The sequence below is a fragment of the Thermobia domestica genome, chromosome 9 (genome assembly GCF_964235325.1).
Source record: "Thermobia domestica chromosome 9, izTheDome1.hap1.1, whole genome shotgun sequence".
In the NCBI taxonomy this organism is placed as follows: domain Eukaryota; kingdom Metazoa; phylum Arthropoda; class Insecta; order Zygentoma; family Lepismatidae; genus Thermobia; species Thermobia domestica.
In genome coordinates this window covers 13,998,455-14,016,717 of record NC_137462.1, presented here as the reverse complement: position 1 = coordinate 14,016,717, position 18,263 = coordinate 13,998,455, and the positions used below count along the sequence as shown (strand labels likewise).

At 36.2% G+C, this 18,263-nt stretch overlaps 1 protein-coding gene across 1 annotated transcript in view; it reads right to left on the bottom strand.

The window, feature by feature from the left end:
- Window positions 1-10,328, bottom strand: part of LOC145694428 (uncharacterized) — a 56,081-nt gene extending 45,753 nt beyond the window's left edge. Inside the window, exon 1 of the mRNA XM_081770635.1 lies at window positions 9,695-10,328. Within this exon, the coding sequence (XP_081626761.1) occupies window positions 9,711-10,037 (327 nt within the window). The 5' untranslated portion in view covers window positions 10,038-10,328 and the 3' untranslated portion in view covers window positions 9,695-9,710. The remainder of the gene's footprint in view (window positions 1-9,694) is intronic.
- Between the last annotated feature and the right edge of the window lie 7,935 nt (window positions 10,329-18,263).

Genomic DNA, 18,263 nt, shown 5'->3' with positions numbered 1-18,263 from the left:
GCACCACGTGACCATAAGGAAATATTTTATGTGAGACGAACGTGGTCTCACGCGGCAGTTAACCTGTTAAACTAATTTACATTTCTTGATTGTTTATTAATAAATGACTAGAGAAATCGTCGTTGTAGTAGCCAGTACGAATATTTTCAGAATTAGCGACCTTGAATTAACGCCGGTTCATTGCATGATTTTACGAGATTTACCGATCACTCGGCTTTCTAATCAAGTCGGCTCGATATCTCAAGAATGAAGCTCTGGTGCTTATGATTCTTGAAAGAACTAAAATGAAATCTTTAGGCCCTATGCAGATTCGTTCTGAAGCGTGATTAGTGCCATACGAAAGGGTTCGACTAACAAATCTTTCCTGCAGTAGTCAGGCCTTTAGTATGACGTTAATCATACTTCAAAACGACTCTGTATAAGGCGGTTTGAGTTTAACAACCCGCGATTATGCCCTTTAGGTTAATGGAGATTGATGATTGTGACAAGTGAATGATAACGATGGAAGAATTTGGTGGAGTGAACATGTGGAAGGACACAGAAGTACCCGGACAAAACGCACGGACACGATGCTGTCCATTACAAACTTACCTGGCCGGGGATCGAATCAGACACCTCATCGTGCCCCAGTATAAGGCTTTCTAGTCCTGTCTTGTATTTTTTTCTAAAAATCTCGTCTCGTTTCCATTCTTGAAGAATACTTCCTAGTCTCGTCTCGTTTTATAAGTCTATATCTACAAAATTTGTCTCGATTTTCATTTAAAAGTTATCAGAATCCCTCCGCGTCATAAGAAGTGCACGAAAGGTGCAATATATTTAATAAAAACATTTAAACCTTGTTTATTAATGGAAGGTATTCTGTAATGACGTGCATCTCTCTAAACCAGCGTTTCCCAACCTTTTTCAACTTGCGGCACACTACAGGTGTAACTTGAATTCTCGTGGCACACTTACAGAAATATTATTATTATTATTATTATTATTATTATTATTATTATTATTATTATTATTATTATTATTATTATTATTATTATTATTATTATTTGTAAATATAAAATACCGTAGTATTTTTTCTGTGATTACTGACATCTCTCTCACAGAGAAGAAAGCTCGATCACTGTTAAATCATTATTCTTATTTGTCATTTTAATTTTAAAAATAGAAAACAATTGCAATGATATATAGGACTGGAGTTATATAAAAAAATACACTTTCTTTTTCGGAAACTGTATCCAATCTTTCACTAAGAAGGAAGATTACTAAATAACGAACAACCAAACAAATCTGTTTTACTTTTAAAACACAAATGTACGTAATTTGATGCATGTTTGCTTTGCCGAAAGAATTGAATATTTTAAAATTTCAAAATAAATAAATAAATAAATAAATAAAATCTTTGAATTTTACGTCCCACGTTTAGGCCGGCTAGGCAGGCACGTAGCCAAGGGGTGGGTCCGGGGGGTCCGGACCCCCCCTTCGGATCCAGAAATAAAAAATTTTAACGAAGTATGAAACAAAAAGAAACGAGAAAAAGATGAATCACCGTCAGAAATATAAAGCTACACCAAGCGTTTGGTTAATCTTTCTTATGAGGAGCTTTGTGTGGAAGCAACGGAGGAGTCCAATTAAAAATTAATATTATTGTAATGGTAATTCCGAATTCCATCTATCTCCATGCTAATCCTATGAACTACAAATGACGATCGACAAACCAGTTGGATAAGATAGACTCTCAGGTAGAACTTAAGAAATGCCCAGAATCACCAATAATATGACCCATTATAATTTCGCGGCAACACTAATCCATTTTATAGGATGTCTTTACTCTCAAAAGAGATTTCGTTCCTATACTTGACGGCATTAAACGAGGATAAGAAAAAGAAGAAAGAAGACAAAAGGAACCGAGTTCGAATGACCTCGGTAGACTATATCTTTTTCAATATTTTTTATATTGTCTTACTCAAGATTTCTTCATAGTTTTTATTAAAATAATTACTAACATATCCTCATTTTATTATCCTAACAAACCAATATGGATATGCTGCCAGTAAAATAGTTCAGATTGATTGATCTCCTGGTGTGTAACCACAATATTTCATGTCATCCCCCCCCCTCCATTACGAAATCCTGCTAAACGAACGAATATATGTTCCCAGTAAAATAGTTTAAAATCATCGAGCCCCTGGTGTGATAACCACAGTATTACGTCACGGACCCCCCCCCCCTATTGCGAAATCCTGGCTACGTGTCTGGGCTAGGCTAAAGAAGACGGTGATGATGAGAAATGAATGAAATGGTAGAATGAAGAAAGTGGGAGGAAACGGGAGGAAACCCACGCACACGATGTTTGTCCACCACAAAGTTCACTTGGCGGGAGTAGGGTTTGAACCCAAGACACCATGCACCAGAGGTGAACGCTCTACCACTGAGCCACTGCGGCCCCCTTAAAATTTCAACTTACGAAATAGTCTGCGACAATAAAGAAGCAATAATGGTCATAACAATGATAACTAGAGAGCGGATTTTAAGGTGCAGCACCTTTTCTAAAAATGTTGTTATAACAACCAAAGTTCAAAATATGTATTTCCGGGCATAAAACGAACTGAAATGAACGCACTTTGTTGTACCTTTTTCGTGAATGTTGCACCTTTTTTGCTAAATTCATAAAATTTGCCTTTTTGTGACTTCTTTTAGCCTTCAGCACCTTTATAAGTCCCTTTTTTCTCTTTTTTTAAAAATTTGGACAGAACAATACGTTTTATTTTCAATCTACTTTACACATAACATTACATAAATTTAGACGCAATCTTGACGGATTTGCTAGGGATAAATTTGAACTGAATTTGGGAAACAATCCGGACATAAAAACCTTTACAACGTCAACTAAACTTCCTGTCCATGCGTTTAAAAGATGTGTACCACTGGTTTCCGTTGATGTCGAACGAAGTTGAACTCTAAGCGACAGAAACTAACATTTAAAAATATAGAAATGTTGTACATAATCAAATATAACCAGTTTCTTAAGACCCAAAAGTATGTGACGGTTTCTCAAGCCACAATATTGCTAAATTAAAGTTTTCTTTTTTAAAATACCGAGTTGGTTTTAACCACAATTTTATTACAAGAATGTTCAATGTTGTACTAGTTTGGGATTAAGTAAAAACAATTTTGCAATTTATGTCCAATGTTTAAACCCAAGACTCTAACAATGCGTACGTAAAGAATAAAGAATAAAGAATAAACAAGGGGTGTACGTAAAGAATAAAGAATGTTCATGTAACTGTATACTATAGCCAGTGGCGTATTTAGGGGGGGCTTCCGGGCTTAAGCCCCCCCCCGAAATCTTACTTACTATAGTAAAGTATATAAAATATCTTGCAGAAATTTCACATTTTCAGGCAAAGCCCTCCCCGAAAGTTAGCAAAGCCCCCCCCCGAAAGAAAATCGTAAATACGCCACTGAATATAGCACTTAATAAAGATATCCTATTAACACCCTTTTTACACCTTTTTGAATGATTTTTCAGCCCCTTTTATTCCCTTTTTCCTACCACATTTTTGCACCTTAAAATCCGGTCCTTAATGATAACAAATACTTTTTCAAATACAGTATAAAACTTAGTATGAAACACAGTATAAAAATTAACACAATATGAAACTTAAATTGCAGATTCACAGTATAAGTTCATAGTATGAAACACAAATATTCCTTTTCCCTTTCTTGCAATTTGATTGCTATAGAATTAATAATTTTGTTTCGATTTCCTAGCGGCACACCAGCGACCCATTTGCGGCACACCGGTTGGGAAACGCTGCTCTAAACGTTAATAAATGTTCTCATTCTGTTCATATATACTCATTTTATGAATTTATATTTTATTATACTACGCATGTTTTAAAATCTAAGATTTGCGTTAACTAGTGTTACTCACGAGATTAGTGATTTTTTTCTTTCCGTCTGGATCCTCTTCTCGAAAACGAGACGAGAATGCTAATATTTCTTGTCTCGTCTCGAATGTAAAATGTTGGTCTCGTCTTGTTTGGACGGGACGAAAAATGTTCCGTCTAGTGAACAGCACATTAGCTCTAATGCTTTATTGAAACTGAAAGTGATTAAAATTCACTGGAACTCTTGGTTCAGCTGATACCAGACCAGACAGCAAAAACGGTAGCCAGTGTGTGAATTGACAGAGAGATATAGAATTAACGGAGAGATATTGAATTGACAGAGAGATATAGAATTGACGGAGAGATATAGAATTGATGGAGCGATATTGAATTGACAGAGAGATATAGAATTGACGGAGAGATATAGAATTGACAGAGAGATATAGAATTGACAGAGGGATATAGAATTGATGGAGAGATATAGAATTGACGGAGCGATATTGAATTGACAGAGAGATATTGAATTGACAGAGAGATATAGAATTGACAGAGGGATATAGAATTGACGGAGAGATATAGAATTGACGGGGAGATATAGAATTGACAGAGGGATATAGAATTGACAGAGAGATATAGAATTGACGGAGAGATATAGAATTGACAAAGAGATATTGAATTTACGGAGATATTGAATTGACAGAGAGATATAGAATTGACGGAAAGATATAGAATTGACGGAGAGATATAGAATTGACAGAGAGATATAGAATTGACAGAGGGATATAGAATTGACAGAGAGATATAGAATTGACAGAGGGATATAGAATTGACAGAGATATATAGAATTGATAGAGGGATATAGAATTGACAGAGAGATATAGAATTGACAGAGAGATATAGAATTGACAGAGGGATATAGAATTGACAGAGAGATATAGAATTGAGACTGGGATATAGAATTGACGGAGAGATATAGAATTGACACAGAAATACCAATTGTTCTGCCTGACAAAAGTTTATTCTACTCCCCTCCGGCGAAGAAATTTTTCATCCATGGCAATGATAACTTTGTGCCCGCTCTAAAAAAAAATTCGAATGATCATGAAGATAGAAACAAAGAATAACTATTATTTTGTGCAGTTAAATTAAAAAGCACTTTCATTTCAGTGAAAATAGTTTCAGAAAATAGTAGAGATGCAAAAAAGCCGGCTTTTTTGAATCGATAGTTTTTTTCACATAAAAAGCCGGGTTTTTTTTAAAAAAAAACGATAATTTTGGAAATTTTGGCTTTTTTCATTTTCATAATTTTTCTAATTAGCTTTCTTATAGTATATTCTATAGTTAGATAAGAATTCCATGACCTAAATGTCATATTTCGCTCTGAAATTCACCATCAAGATGGATAGAGCACATGTTTTAGGAATTAAAGCTAACATGAATAATGTAGTATTTGAGGGAAATTTTAGAGGCTATTTAGCTTTATTCTAACTTTTAAGTTATCGACAATTTTTTTCTTCTCTAGATCATTATAGTTTGTTATCCGTGTTTCATTTCTAAGAGCTTAGTACTCTAGCTTCTAGCGCAAAAGTTAAACTGATGTTTTTCTATATATCCGTCAAAGCGTACGTTTTTCAATATATCCGTCAAACCGTACTTCTACATTTCTGTTATACTGTAGCTGTGCAATGATTTAGCAATAATTTTTCGGATACAACCTTGAATACTAATTTACACCTGTATACAAATAATCAGTAGCGGATTTAGAAAAGTACTTTGGGAGGGGTTTCTCTGATTGTTTCGTTTTCTAAAGAGTCCTAATGAGTACAAAAAGTTTATGAGTACAGGCATAACTAATATTTCGTTTCGTTTATATATTTAGCAATAATCTTCCGGATACAACCTTGAAGATCATTTTATACTGAGAATCAGTGGCGGATTTTGAAAAGTATTTGGGGGGGGGTTTCTTACTAATGTTAGTTTTTGTAAACATTCGTAATTTTTATTTGACGGGAGCTTAAGGTTTATGAGTAAAGGTATAACTAATAGATATTTCGTTTGTTTTAGATATTCCATAACTTTGGGGAACAGGCTTCAGTCCGAAAGACCGCCCCCCTAACCTTCGCAAAACCGTCACTGCTGGTAATTAGTAATAATAACGATTTAAATACAATAAGAAAGGAAGTCGGCCAACTCACAGTACACGCACTATTTCTACATTCACAGATGGAATGAAGAAAAGCTTTGTCAGAATGGTCGAATGCTGGGTTGAATCCCGGACTTCCCGATAGAAGCGCAAAAGCTAACCACTCAGTCATGTTTGTTGTGCAGTTGTATTTAAATATATTCCGTAGTCCTTTTATTCGTAAGGGGGGAGGGAAGTTCCGTAATGATATGTTGAATCCCTCTTGTTAAAAATTCAGAAAACTTGAAGATTGGGTAAACCGTGATGATGGTTATATAAAACTTAACTGTAGAATTTCAAGAATATACAGAACCAAAAGCTCTAGATGTGCAGCTTTTAAGTGTATCATATAAATCTAAGTATTTCTCTTATGTTTTAATTTTATTTTGTTTCAAAAAAAAGGGTATGGAATATTTTGAAGTAAAAATACTACATACAATTTTGTTAGTTATTTGTGTATTTTTTTTAAAGAAGTGTTTACTTTTAGGCAGTGGCGTAGCACACTTTTGCGGGCCCCCCTGCAAAGTATAGAGAAGGGGCCCTAGTTGTAAAGCCGATAGAAGTAAGGTTGAGGTTCTACTCCTTTAAATCTTTATTCATCGCAAGACTTCGGGCACTGCGGGGGTTGCGGGGGCAGCTGCTACGCCACTGCTTTTAGGGTTGGCTGGTTTACACCAGCTGTTTTTTTAAATAACTGATTTAAACTTAAAAAAAATAAAAAGAACGAAAAATGCGAATCGTCTGAACTTCATGGTGACGTTTCTACACATCAAACCATCTGCATCAGTTTTATTTCCTTTTCCCCTTTTAATCAAGGTGTCCCATGTTCAATTCTCGGTCGAACCACAACCCTTCTTTCATACGTAAACAAAGTGGCGGTTCGGATGTGACTTTAAGCGAAAGTCTTCTCCTTGATAACCTCGATATTACGTAAGGATGTTAAGACTGAACATACGAAACGAAACTAAATTGTATATTTCTGCATGCCTGAATGCCTGTTGTTTTATAAAGAAGCCAAGGTTGCTTAAATATATTGATAGAAATTGGCAAAATTTATCGATTGCCTACCTAGCTTCCAACATTAGCTTGGATTGGACTTTCAGTGGTATCTACATACTAAATTTGTAATTTAATACCTCAGTTTTAGCGTATTGTTGACCTTTAAATTTTACATGCACAGCAATAACAGGAAGTTCCCGTTATTGTTTTACATTTAAAGTAATGACGGGATTTTCCCGATGGCTAGGGCGGGAGTTTCTCAATTTAAGAAATTTACTGACCGGACTTCTTTAAGCTTATGAGACCTCTTTCAGCATAACCCCATTGTTGCATAATAACACCAAGGCGAAACGAACTTATTTCTGTGAAGATAAATACATAAAGCAAAATATCTAAATCAACAAACCTGGTTTAAACCAAAAAAAAAAAAAAAAAAAACTGGTTTAAACTCCCCCCCCCCAAAACGGGTTTTTGACATTTTCAAAAACAATCATCGTTCTTGCCAACCCTGCTTACTTTTGTATATAGGAGGTTAAAAAATTCTTATTATATACATTGGTTAATCCTGTGGAATTCATAACGTAAATAGGCCTATGTTGAAGAAAAATGGTTTGAAATATCTTTTCGAAATTCATGGTTTGTTTTCGAGGTTTTATATTATTATCGGCATCAAACACTAATTAAATGACTTTTTGTGTTATAGAGAAGCGAAACAAAGTCTGCCTTATCAATTTAAAGCAGAATTTTGGAAAAAAGCCCAAAATTTTCCAAGCAAAAAAGCGAAGCAGAAAAAACCTTTTTTTTAAAAAAAGCCTTTTTTTTTTCGAGCCCTTGCATCTTTAGAAAATAGTTTCATGAAACATCTCGCTTCATCAGTTCTTTTGTAAGCGTTTAGGATCACGTTTCTTGAAATATTTGTCAATGAATGCGGGAAAGACTTTTTTTTTTTTTTCAAGAAGCAAGTTAAAGAGGTTCGAAATGGGTGTAACCCCAAGTGTTTAGGTCTGCTACTCATGGAAATGCACCCTGCATGCTGTGTCAGCATGACTGCTTGTAGTGGCGGGAAAGAGGAGCATTTGCCTCCTTGAATTTTCGAAAGGTGATCAATTCTTCGAAATACATGTCAAAACATGTTAAGTTGCTATCACATACTACAGTTCACTAGGTAGCTAATAAGGATGCATTAAAGTGTGTCTTTATTGATGGCTGTTCTTGTGACTTGGAATATTGTTCTCCTTGTAAAAAAATATCCTGCGGACATGCCTGCGTGTTAATATCACAGCGTTCACTCAAACGGATAGTTGCCAACTCTGAAAAATAAAAATTATCGGCACCCGCTCATAATTCTCAAAATATAATGTTCTTATGAAACATGACATGTCTGATGAAAGCAATGTTACAGTGCCAACACTGTTACACATGTGTTATTAATAAATTATAGTGCCTCGGTCAGCATGATTAGTATTTCCGAAACTGTATGGAACAAATACAACTTGGTAAACTTTCTACAAAACAACATCACAAGATTGAATACAACAGTACGTTTGAACGACACTACAGAAAGCACATACTAAAAGCATCAAACACGAGATGACAAATGCACAAGATATCCAACTTATTCAGAAAGAACGCAACATATGTCAAATGGCTGCGCAATGATGATAAACTGAATACAAGAAGAAACTAGTGGTGGGCACAAAAACCGGTTTTACGGTTTTCTTCAAACACCGGTTCGGTTTTTCACCGAAACCGGTTCGGTTTTCTACAAAACCGGTTCTGTTTTTCGCCGAATCCGGTTTCGGTTTTCCTCAAAACCGGTTCCGTTTTATTTTTCAAAATTTCTTCTATTTCTGACCAGAAGAGTGTTTCGTTGTTCGGAAACCGAATCCGTTTCCACAGAAATAGTTTTATGTGTTTTCCAAAGGTTTTCGCCGAAACCCGGTTTTGAAGAAAACCGAAACCAGTTTCGGTGAAAAACCGAACCGGTTTTGGAGAAAACCGAAATGTCGTTTTTTGGGTGTTTCAGTTTTTCTAGAAACCGGTTTACGGTTTTTATTTTTAAAAAAACGGTTTTGTCCATCCGTAGGAGAAACACGACAGAATGGCAAAATTCACACATCAAGGAATAGAGACGAATCAGAAAATAAAACCAGAAGTGCTATCAACCGAAAACCATAATACAGACTCAAATTTTACTGGGACTAACCAACAAAGAAAAATGAAATAAAATCTTTGAGTTTAACGTCTCACGATTATTCCCGTTAGGGGCCAAAAGGAGGTTCCACTTTGATTAAAGCAAGTGAATAATGATGGAAGAATTGGTAGAGTGAGAAAGTGGAAGGAAAGGAGAGTACCCCAAGGAAACCGAAGGGCACGATATTATCCATCACAAACTTGCTTCACTGGGATCGAACCAGCGACCCCCACGCACCAGAGGTAAGCACGTAAAGTACTTATTTTCTACGTGACGTAAATTACGCGTAATTGACGTAAAATAAACGTAACAAGTAAATTACCTAGCAACCAACGTAAACTAAAAAAATTTGAACTTAATGTGTAAGTTCAAGAAAAGTATTGTAATTACAACAAATTTTAAAAAACGTAAACTGTTGATAAATCTAATTACCTGATACATCAGTAGGTCAATCCCACACTTCACGGCAGTTCCCTGCCTGATCGACTTCGTATCCCTCTGGGCATTTCTTCGGAACATCTATAATGTTAATAGGCATTGGAGCTAACTTCCCACTTTCCTCAGTGGCAGGTTTTTTCTCTGTACTGGATGGAACTACCTCAGGACGATGAACATTGTATCTCCCAACTAATTTTAATGGCTGTCCTTCCTGCAGCTGACCCTGGGATTTCCCATCAGGCACCGGTAATGCACTCCCAAGACAAGATGTCAATGCTGCTGCAATTACGACTAAACAAATTGCCCAAGAAATGAACATTCTTCTTGGAGTCGCCATTGTAGTAAGTTCTTCTTGTAAACCGTTTCAACGATGCACTATACTCGTCTTCGCGAGTTCGTTATCCAATATTTTATGTTTGTGTACAGTGAGTTGTGTGTAGAAGCAAAAACACACGTAATTTTCTTCTTCCCAAAGCCTTGATATGACGTAAGGTGAGAGCCTGTGTAAACATTCAAACAAAAGAAGCGAAGAGGCTGCAGCGTTTTCCTCTATTCTTGAAAGGTTGTTGCAGACATGTTTCTTACACTTGTTAGTCTCAAGAAAACTAGTTCTTCAACACATTTTTTTTAAAAATATAATAGACTGGTGTGTTCCCACGCATGTTTTTCACAGAATTCGCTCTTCAACATCTGATGGTAAATACAGATATAACGTGTTACACTTGAAAACCGTATTTAAATAGAAAATTGCGATAACAGCCTGAAGAAAATGTATTACGGTACCATGAACTGCTTTTCACTGACATTTTTCTCGAATTACTCGTACTTGCAAATCGAGGAACAATATTGTACATCCACTGCTCGATGAAGATCTATCTGAATCTTTTCTACAGGCACTAATTGTACCTTCAGCAATTCTTTTCCAAAGATACTGCGCTTCTTTCGTAGAGAACTCGAGGGGTCCCTGGTTAGACTCCAGGTCACGTGTTTTTGAAGTGGATAAAATCGTGTTTTCAAATTTTATTGGGATTATCCCGTTTCCTCCTACATTCTCATTCCATTTTTCATAGTCATCAGTCTCCTTTATCTTAAAGGGCATAATCTAGGACATAAAACTAATAATTTCGTTTCTAAAAACTTCTTTTTTATGTTATTCTGCAGTGCTTCTTGTTCCTTGAACACCTATCAAATGATACATTTTGTCTACCGATTATTTCATGTTGATTGATTGATTTGATTTTAACGTCCCTTTCAGCAGCGAGGCTTTATGAGGCGTGGACCTACTGATTAGCGTGAAATCCGAACCACATGAGCTCCCGCCGGGAATTGAACTCGAATCTCCTATACTTCATGTTGGAATGTGTCAGACTCAGTGTTACTAGCGTTGTACACGAGGTGACACGAAACATAATTTTCTGAAAGATACAAGACGAGACAAGAGTTCTTATAATAGAAACATATACGTTTTCCGAGGCGAGGCATCATTTTCGCAACATATTTTCGAGACGAGACATCCTCAACTCTTATTGGTAGGAACCTTAGTATACATGAGTGGAGACAAACTTTTGCCAATGGAAGCATATGGGACGTTTTTCGAAACGATACATCATTTTCACGTCATTTCGAGACGAGACATCCTCAACTCTTATTTCGTAGGAAAGCCTCGTACACATGAGTGGAAACAAGAGACCTTGCACTGGAATCACATAAGCCTATGCTTTCCGAGACGAAAGAACTTCAAATCTTGTCTCATAAATGACCCTAACCTAACGTTACTTATTCTCTGTATATATATATATATATATATATATATATATATATATATATGTGTGTGTGTGTGTGTGTGTGTGTGTAATCAATTCTTAACTTATTTTGATTTGATTTGATTTTGAGTATTAGCGTCCCGTTCAGCAGCGAGGCTATATGAGACATGGACCTATAGTTTCACGCGGGATCCGAACCACATAACCTCCCTCTGGGAATCAAACCCGGGTCTCCCACGCCAAAGGCGCGTACGCTAACCGCTTAGTCACAATGGAGCTCTTAGCTTATTCCCATTAATTTAAGAGAGTAGTATTTGCAGTCGACGTATAATTAGAGACAGAGAATGCAACATCAACAAGGCGAGTACTATCTGTAACAGTGGTCGCCAACCTGATTAATCTTCTGAGCTGAGCTACTGTACCGTTTCTAAATCCTACGGTGAGCCACCAACCAAAAGAATTACCATTAAAAAAAAATCTTACATTTTTTTATGGTAGGGTGACCAGATTCTGACAAGCGAAAAGTAGGACACAAGCATAATAGTAAATGATAGCCTACTGCGTCGGCAATACACATGTCCTTATTTCATTTAACATTAACCTTAAGATAATCACTCATTTTTTATTTTAAAAAGTAATCAATAAAAATATTGAAGGAATTTAACACACCTCCAAATAGTCCAAATGACAAATACAAGATTGATGAAACAAAACAATTTGATGGAGTAACGTAAAAGAGTCGCTTTCATGAAAAAGAAAACAAGTATGTTGAAGCATAACATTTTAATGAAACGTGATAATACTGCAGTTCGTCTTAGTTATGTATCCATTACCTTCCGAACTTTTTTTTTTAATGTTAAATTATTTTCATTAATACCCGTACATACTAACTAAATATCAGTACAGTGCTCGGTGACATATTTTTCGTTTGAATGTATGACGTGCAGTAACTTGCTGTTTTGCAAACATCATGCCATGGAATTCACCACAGATACAATTATGGATACATTTGGTTATTATTAGGTGTTTAACAGTTTCAGTTTTTAACTGAGATTTGTCATCAGTCTACAAATTGTTCATTATATAAATCCCATCAGGATTCTGCCGCCTACAGTCGGACAATTTGTCCATGCCGACCAGATGCCGCAGTCGGATTGCCGGCGCCGGAGTCTTTCAGCGCGATTCTCGACCGCGACGAATAGTTGCCTTGCCGAGTAGTCAGCAAACAGCCCGAAATGAGCATTAAATTGCGCCGGCGCCTCCGTCGAAAAGAGGCCGACATAAGGAGTCGGCAGAGAGTCGGAAAGAAACCTTTCCGACTGTTTTGCCGACTCTGACAGCCGGCAACAGTCGGCAAAGAGTCTTCAAAGGGCATTTTATTTTACAATTTTCGATCGCTTGCCGCCTCGGCAAAAGGTCGGCAACTTTGAACAAGTAGATCGTTGTGCCGCCGCGGACGGGTGCCGGCTGCCTCCGGCGCCAATCCCGCTTTCCGACCGAGACTTCCTGATGGGGAAATATCCTTCCAGTCGGAGCATTTGTGGCAGGTAGGCATCTACTGAACTTCATATTATCACATACTTGGCAATATAGAATGGATTTTTCTTCAAAATGCTTGAATAACTCACTAATAACTTAAATCTACCCTTATTTGAGCAGTGTTTCAGAAGTAGCATACTCCTTTACATTTATAATCTCATCAAAGAGGTAGGAATCGTGTGTTTCTTTTCCGTACAACTTATTAGTGCAGTTCAAGCTGCTCTGGATATTACCCCATTCAATTACTGTGTTAAGAGTTCAATTCAAAATGTTCAATTTAAATTCAACTTGTCTGCAAATGGTGTGGACCACTCCTCAATATACTCCATACAAGTTGAATAAAATGAACACACATATTTGTAAAAATTCGATTCAGTAAAAAAGAATGTATGTAATTCAACATGTTGTGAATAAAGAATAGTACAAATTATTGCAAATAAGTTAAATCAGGACATTTTCAGAATATTTTTTTTTAAAAAAGGACATTTCTCGATTTTCTTAGAATGTTTGCAAGCAACACGCAGGACAGCTCTGAAAAACAGTACTGTACTGCGAAAATCAGTACGTCTGGTCTCCGTAGTTTATTGGCTATAAATTACATTTCTAATAGATCTAAATATGAAATCTAGTTTAAAGCAATCTATCGAAAAAGTCCCGCGAACTATTAGTAGCTCGCGATCGATGGTTTGGCGATCACTGATATATAAAATAGCACGATCCTAATACATACAAAACTATGTTAAAAAGCGTAACGAGAATCGTGTCAAACGTACATTTCTTAATATATTTTCAGAATTTCAATGTTGTCCGGTAGAAGTCAAGCATTGGACGATGTTCAGTGCCATCTAACGGCGGAATGTGTAACTTTCCGGCATTCATGAACAACACGTTTGTTTTAACAGTAGAGGATGAGTAATGAATAGCCACTTTTAATGTTTACATTACCTGTAAAGATGTTAAAGGGTTCACTTCATTAACAAGATAATCGCTCTAGCTTTTTATTGCAACAAACAAAATTAAAAAATTTGCTTTCGTTCAAGAGTTATTGTGTGGAGTTACGAACGTTCTAAAATTACAACCCTTATAAATGTCACTTGTGTGGTCTTAATAATCACTTATCACAATTCACGCCAATCATGGTTTATTTTCCTTAGGATTACGCTAGTGGGATTGTAAAATTGTAATGTTGTTACGTCTGTCCGTTATTCACAGCGAATTTTTGAATTGACTTTTTTGCAAGAGATATTTAGAACGATTACTTCATTAATGGAGTCAGTCTGTTAATGCCTTCAGGATAACGGATATCCATATCCCGTTTAAAATTTATTACATTCCCTAGCTACTATGCAACCTGATCAGTAGCAAAGCATTGTTGGTTGCGTATGATAAAGGATATGTAGCGTTTCTTACTGCAATTATCTCGACCTTGTTCGTTAATGGAGTCAGTCCGTTAACATCTTCACAGCTAACGGTGACTTTTATGTGGTTATTCTTATCCTCTTCAAAATCTATACGATTCCCTAACTTCTATGCAACCTAATCAGTAGCAAAGCATTGTTGGTTGCGTATGATACAGGATATGTAGCTTTTCTTACTACAATTATCTCGACCTTGTTCGTTAATGGAGTCAGTCCGTTAACATCTTCACAGCTAACGGTGACTTTTATGTGGTTATTCTTATCCTGTTTAAAATCTATAACATTCCCTAACTTCTATGCAACCTGATCAGTAGCAAAGCGTTGTTGGTTGCCTATCATTAAAGGATATGTAGCTTTTCTTACTACAATTATCTCGACCTTGTTCGTTAATGGAGTCAGTCCGTTAACATCTTCACAGCTAACGGTGACTTTTATGTGGTTATTCTTATCCTGTTTAAAATCTATAACATTCCCTAACTTCTATGCAACCTGATCAGTAGCAAAGCATTGTTGGTTGCCTATCATTAAAGGATATGTAGCTTTTCTTACTACAATTATCTCGACCTTGTTCGTTAATGGAGTCAGTCCGTTAACATCTTCACAGCTAACGGTGACTTTTATGTGGTTATTCTTATCCTGTTTAAAATCTATAACATTCCCTAACTTCTATGCAACCTGATCAGTAGCAAAGCGTTGTTGGTTGCCTATCATTAAAGGATAAGTAGCTTTTCTTACTACAATTATCTCGACCTTGTTCGTTAATGGAGTCAGTCCGTTAACATCTTCACAGCTAACGGTGACTTTTATGTGGTTATTCTTATCCTGTTTAAAATCTATAACATTCCCTAACTTATATGCAACCTGATCAGTAGCAAAGCGTTGTTGGTTGCCTATCATTAAAGGATATGTAGCTTTTCTTACTACAATTATCTCGACCTTGTTCGTTAATGGAGTCAGTCCGTTAACATCTTCACAGCTAACGGTGACTTTTATGTGGTTATTCTTATCCTGTTTAAAATCTATAACATTCCCTAACTTCTATGCAACCTGATCAGTAGCAAAGCATTGTTGGTTGCCTATCATTAAAGGATATGTAGCTTTTCTTACTACAATTATCTCGACCTTGTTCGTTAATGGAGTCAGTCGGTTAACATCTTCACAGCTAACGATGACTTTTATGTGGTTATTCTTATCCTATTTAAAATCTATAACATTCCCTAACTTCTATGCAACCTGATCAGTAGCAAAGCATTGTTGGTTGCGTATGATAAAGGATATGTAGCTTTTCTTACTACAATTATCTCGACCTTGTTCGTTAATGGAGTCAGTCCGTTAACATCTTCACAGCTAACGGTGACTTTTATGTGGTTATTCTTATCCTGTTTAAAATCTATAACATTCCCTAACTTCTATGCAACCTGATCAGTAGCAAAGCATTGTTGGTTGCCTATCATTAAAGGATATGTAGCTTTTCTTACTACAATTATCTCGACCTTGTTCGTTAATGGAGTCAGTCCGTTAACATCTTCACAGCTAACGGTGACTTTTATGTGGTTATTCTTATCCTGTTTAAAATCTATAACATTCCCTAACTTCTATGCAACCTGATCAGTAGCAAAGCGTTGTTGGTTGCCTATCATTAAAGGATATGTAGCTTTTCTTACTACAATTATCTCGACCTTGTTCGTTAATGGAGTCAGTCCGTTAACATCTTCACAGCTAACGGTGACTTTTATGTGGTTATTCTTATCCTGTTTAAAATCTATAACATTCCCTAACTTCTATGCAACCTGATCAGTAGCAAAGCATTGTTGGTTGCCTATCATTAAAGGATATGTAGCTTTTCTTACTACAATTATCTCGACCTTGTTCGTTAATGGAGTCAGTCCGTTAACATCTTCACAGCTAACGGTGACTTTTATGTGGTTATTCTTATCCTGTTTAAAATCTATAACATTCCCTAACTTCTATGCAACCTGATCAGTAGCAAAGCGTTGTTGGTTGCCTATCATTAAAGGATATGTAGCTTTTCTTACTACAATTATCTCGACCTTGTTCGTTAATGGAGTCAGTCCGTTGACATCTTCACAGCTAACGGTGACTTTTATGTGGTTATTCTTATCCTGTTTAAAATCTATAACATTCCCTAACTTCTATGCAACCTGATCAGTAGCAAAGCATTGTTGATTGCCTATCATTAAAGGATATGTAGCTTTTCTTACTACAATTATCTCGACCTTGTTCGTTAATGAAGTCAATCCGTTAACATCTTCACAGCTAACGGTGACTTTTATGTGGTTATTCTTATCCTGTTTAAAATCTATAACATTCCCTAACATCTATGCAACCTGATCAGTAGCAAAGCATTGTTGGTTGCGTATGATAAAGGATATGTAGCTTTTCTTACTACAATTATCTCGACCTTGTTCGTTAATGGAGTCAGTCCGTTAACATCTTCACAGCTAACGGTGACTTTTATGTGGTTATTCTTATCCTGTTTAAAATCTATAACATTCCCTAACTTCTATGCAACCTGATCAGTAGCAAAGCATTGTTGGTTGCCTATCATTAAAGGATATGTAGCTTTTCTTACTACAATTATCTCGACCTTGTTCGTTAATGAAGTCAATCCGTTAACATCTTCACAGCTAACGGTGACTTTTATGTAGTTATTCTTATCCTGTTTAAAATCTATACAATTCCCTAACTTCTATGCAACCTGATCAGTAGCAAAGCATTGTTGGTTGCGTATGATAAAGGATATGTAGCTTTTCTTACTACAATTATCTGGACCTTGTTCGTTAATGGAGTCAGTCCGTTAACATCTTCACAGCTAACGGTGACTTTTATGTGGTTATTCTTATCCTGTTTAAAATCTATAACATTCCCTAACTTCTATGCAACCTGATCAGTAGCAAAGCGTTGTTGGTTGCCTATCATTAAAGGATATGTAGCTTTTCTTACTGCAATTATCTCGACCTTGTTCGTTAATGGAGTCAGTCCGTTAACATCTTCACAGCTAACGGTGACTTTTATGTGGTTATTCTTATCCTCTTCAAAATCTATACGATTCCCTAACTTCTATGCAACCTAATCAGTAGCAAAGCATTGTTGGTTGCGTATGATACAGGATATGTAGCTTTTCTTACTACAATTATCTCGACCTTGTTCGTTAATGGAGTCAGTCCGTTAACATCTTCACAGCTAACGGTGACTTTTATGTGGTTATTCTTATCCTGTTTAAAATCTATAACATTCCCTAACTTCTATGCAACCTGATCAGTAGCAAAGCGTTGTTGGTTGCCTATCATTAAAGGATAAGTAGCTTTTCTTACTACAATTATCTCGACCTTGTTCGTTAATGGAGTCAGTCCGTTAACATCTTCACAGCTAACGGTGACTTTTATGTGGTTATTCTTATCCTGTTTAAAATCTATAACATTCCCTAACTTATATGCAACCTGATCAGTAGCAAAGCGTTGTTGGTTGCCTATCATTAAAGGATATGTAGCTTTTCTTACTACAATTATCTCGACCGTGTTCGTTAATGGAGTCAGTCCGTTAACATCTTCACAGCTAACGGTGACTTTTATGTGGTTATTCTTATCCTGTTTAAAATCTATAACATTCCCTAACTTCTATGCAACCTGATCAGTAGCAAAGCGTTGTTGGTTGCCTATCATTAAAGGATATGTAGCTTTTCTTACTACAATTATCTCGACCTTGTTCGTTAATGGAGTCAGTCCGTTAACATCTTCACAGCTAACGATGACTTTTATGTGGTTATTCTTATCCTATTTAAAATCTATAACATTCCCTAACTTCTATGCAACCTGATCAGTA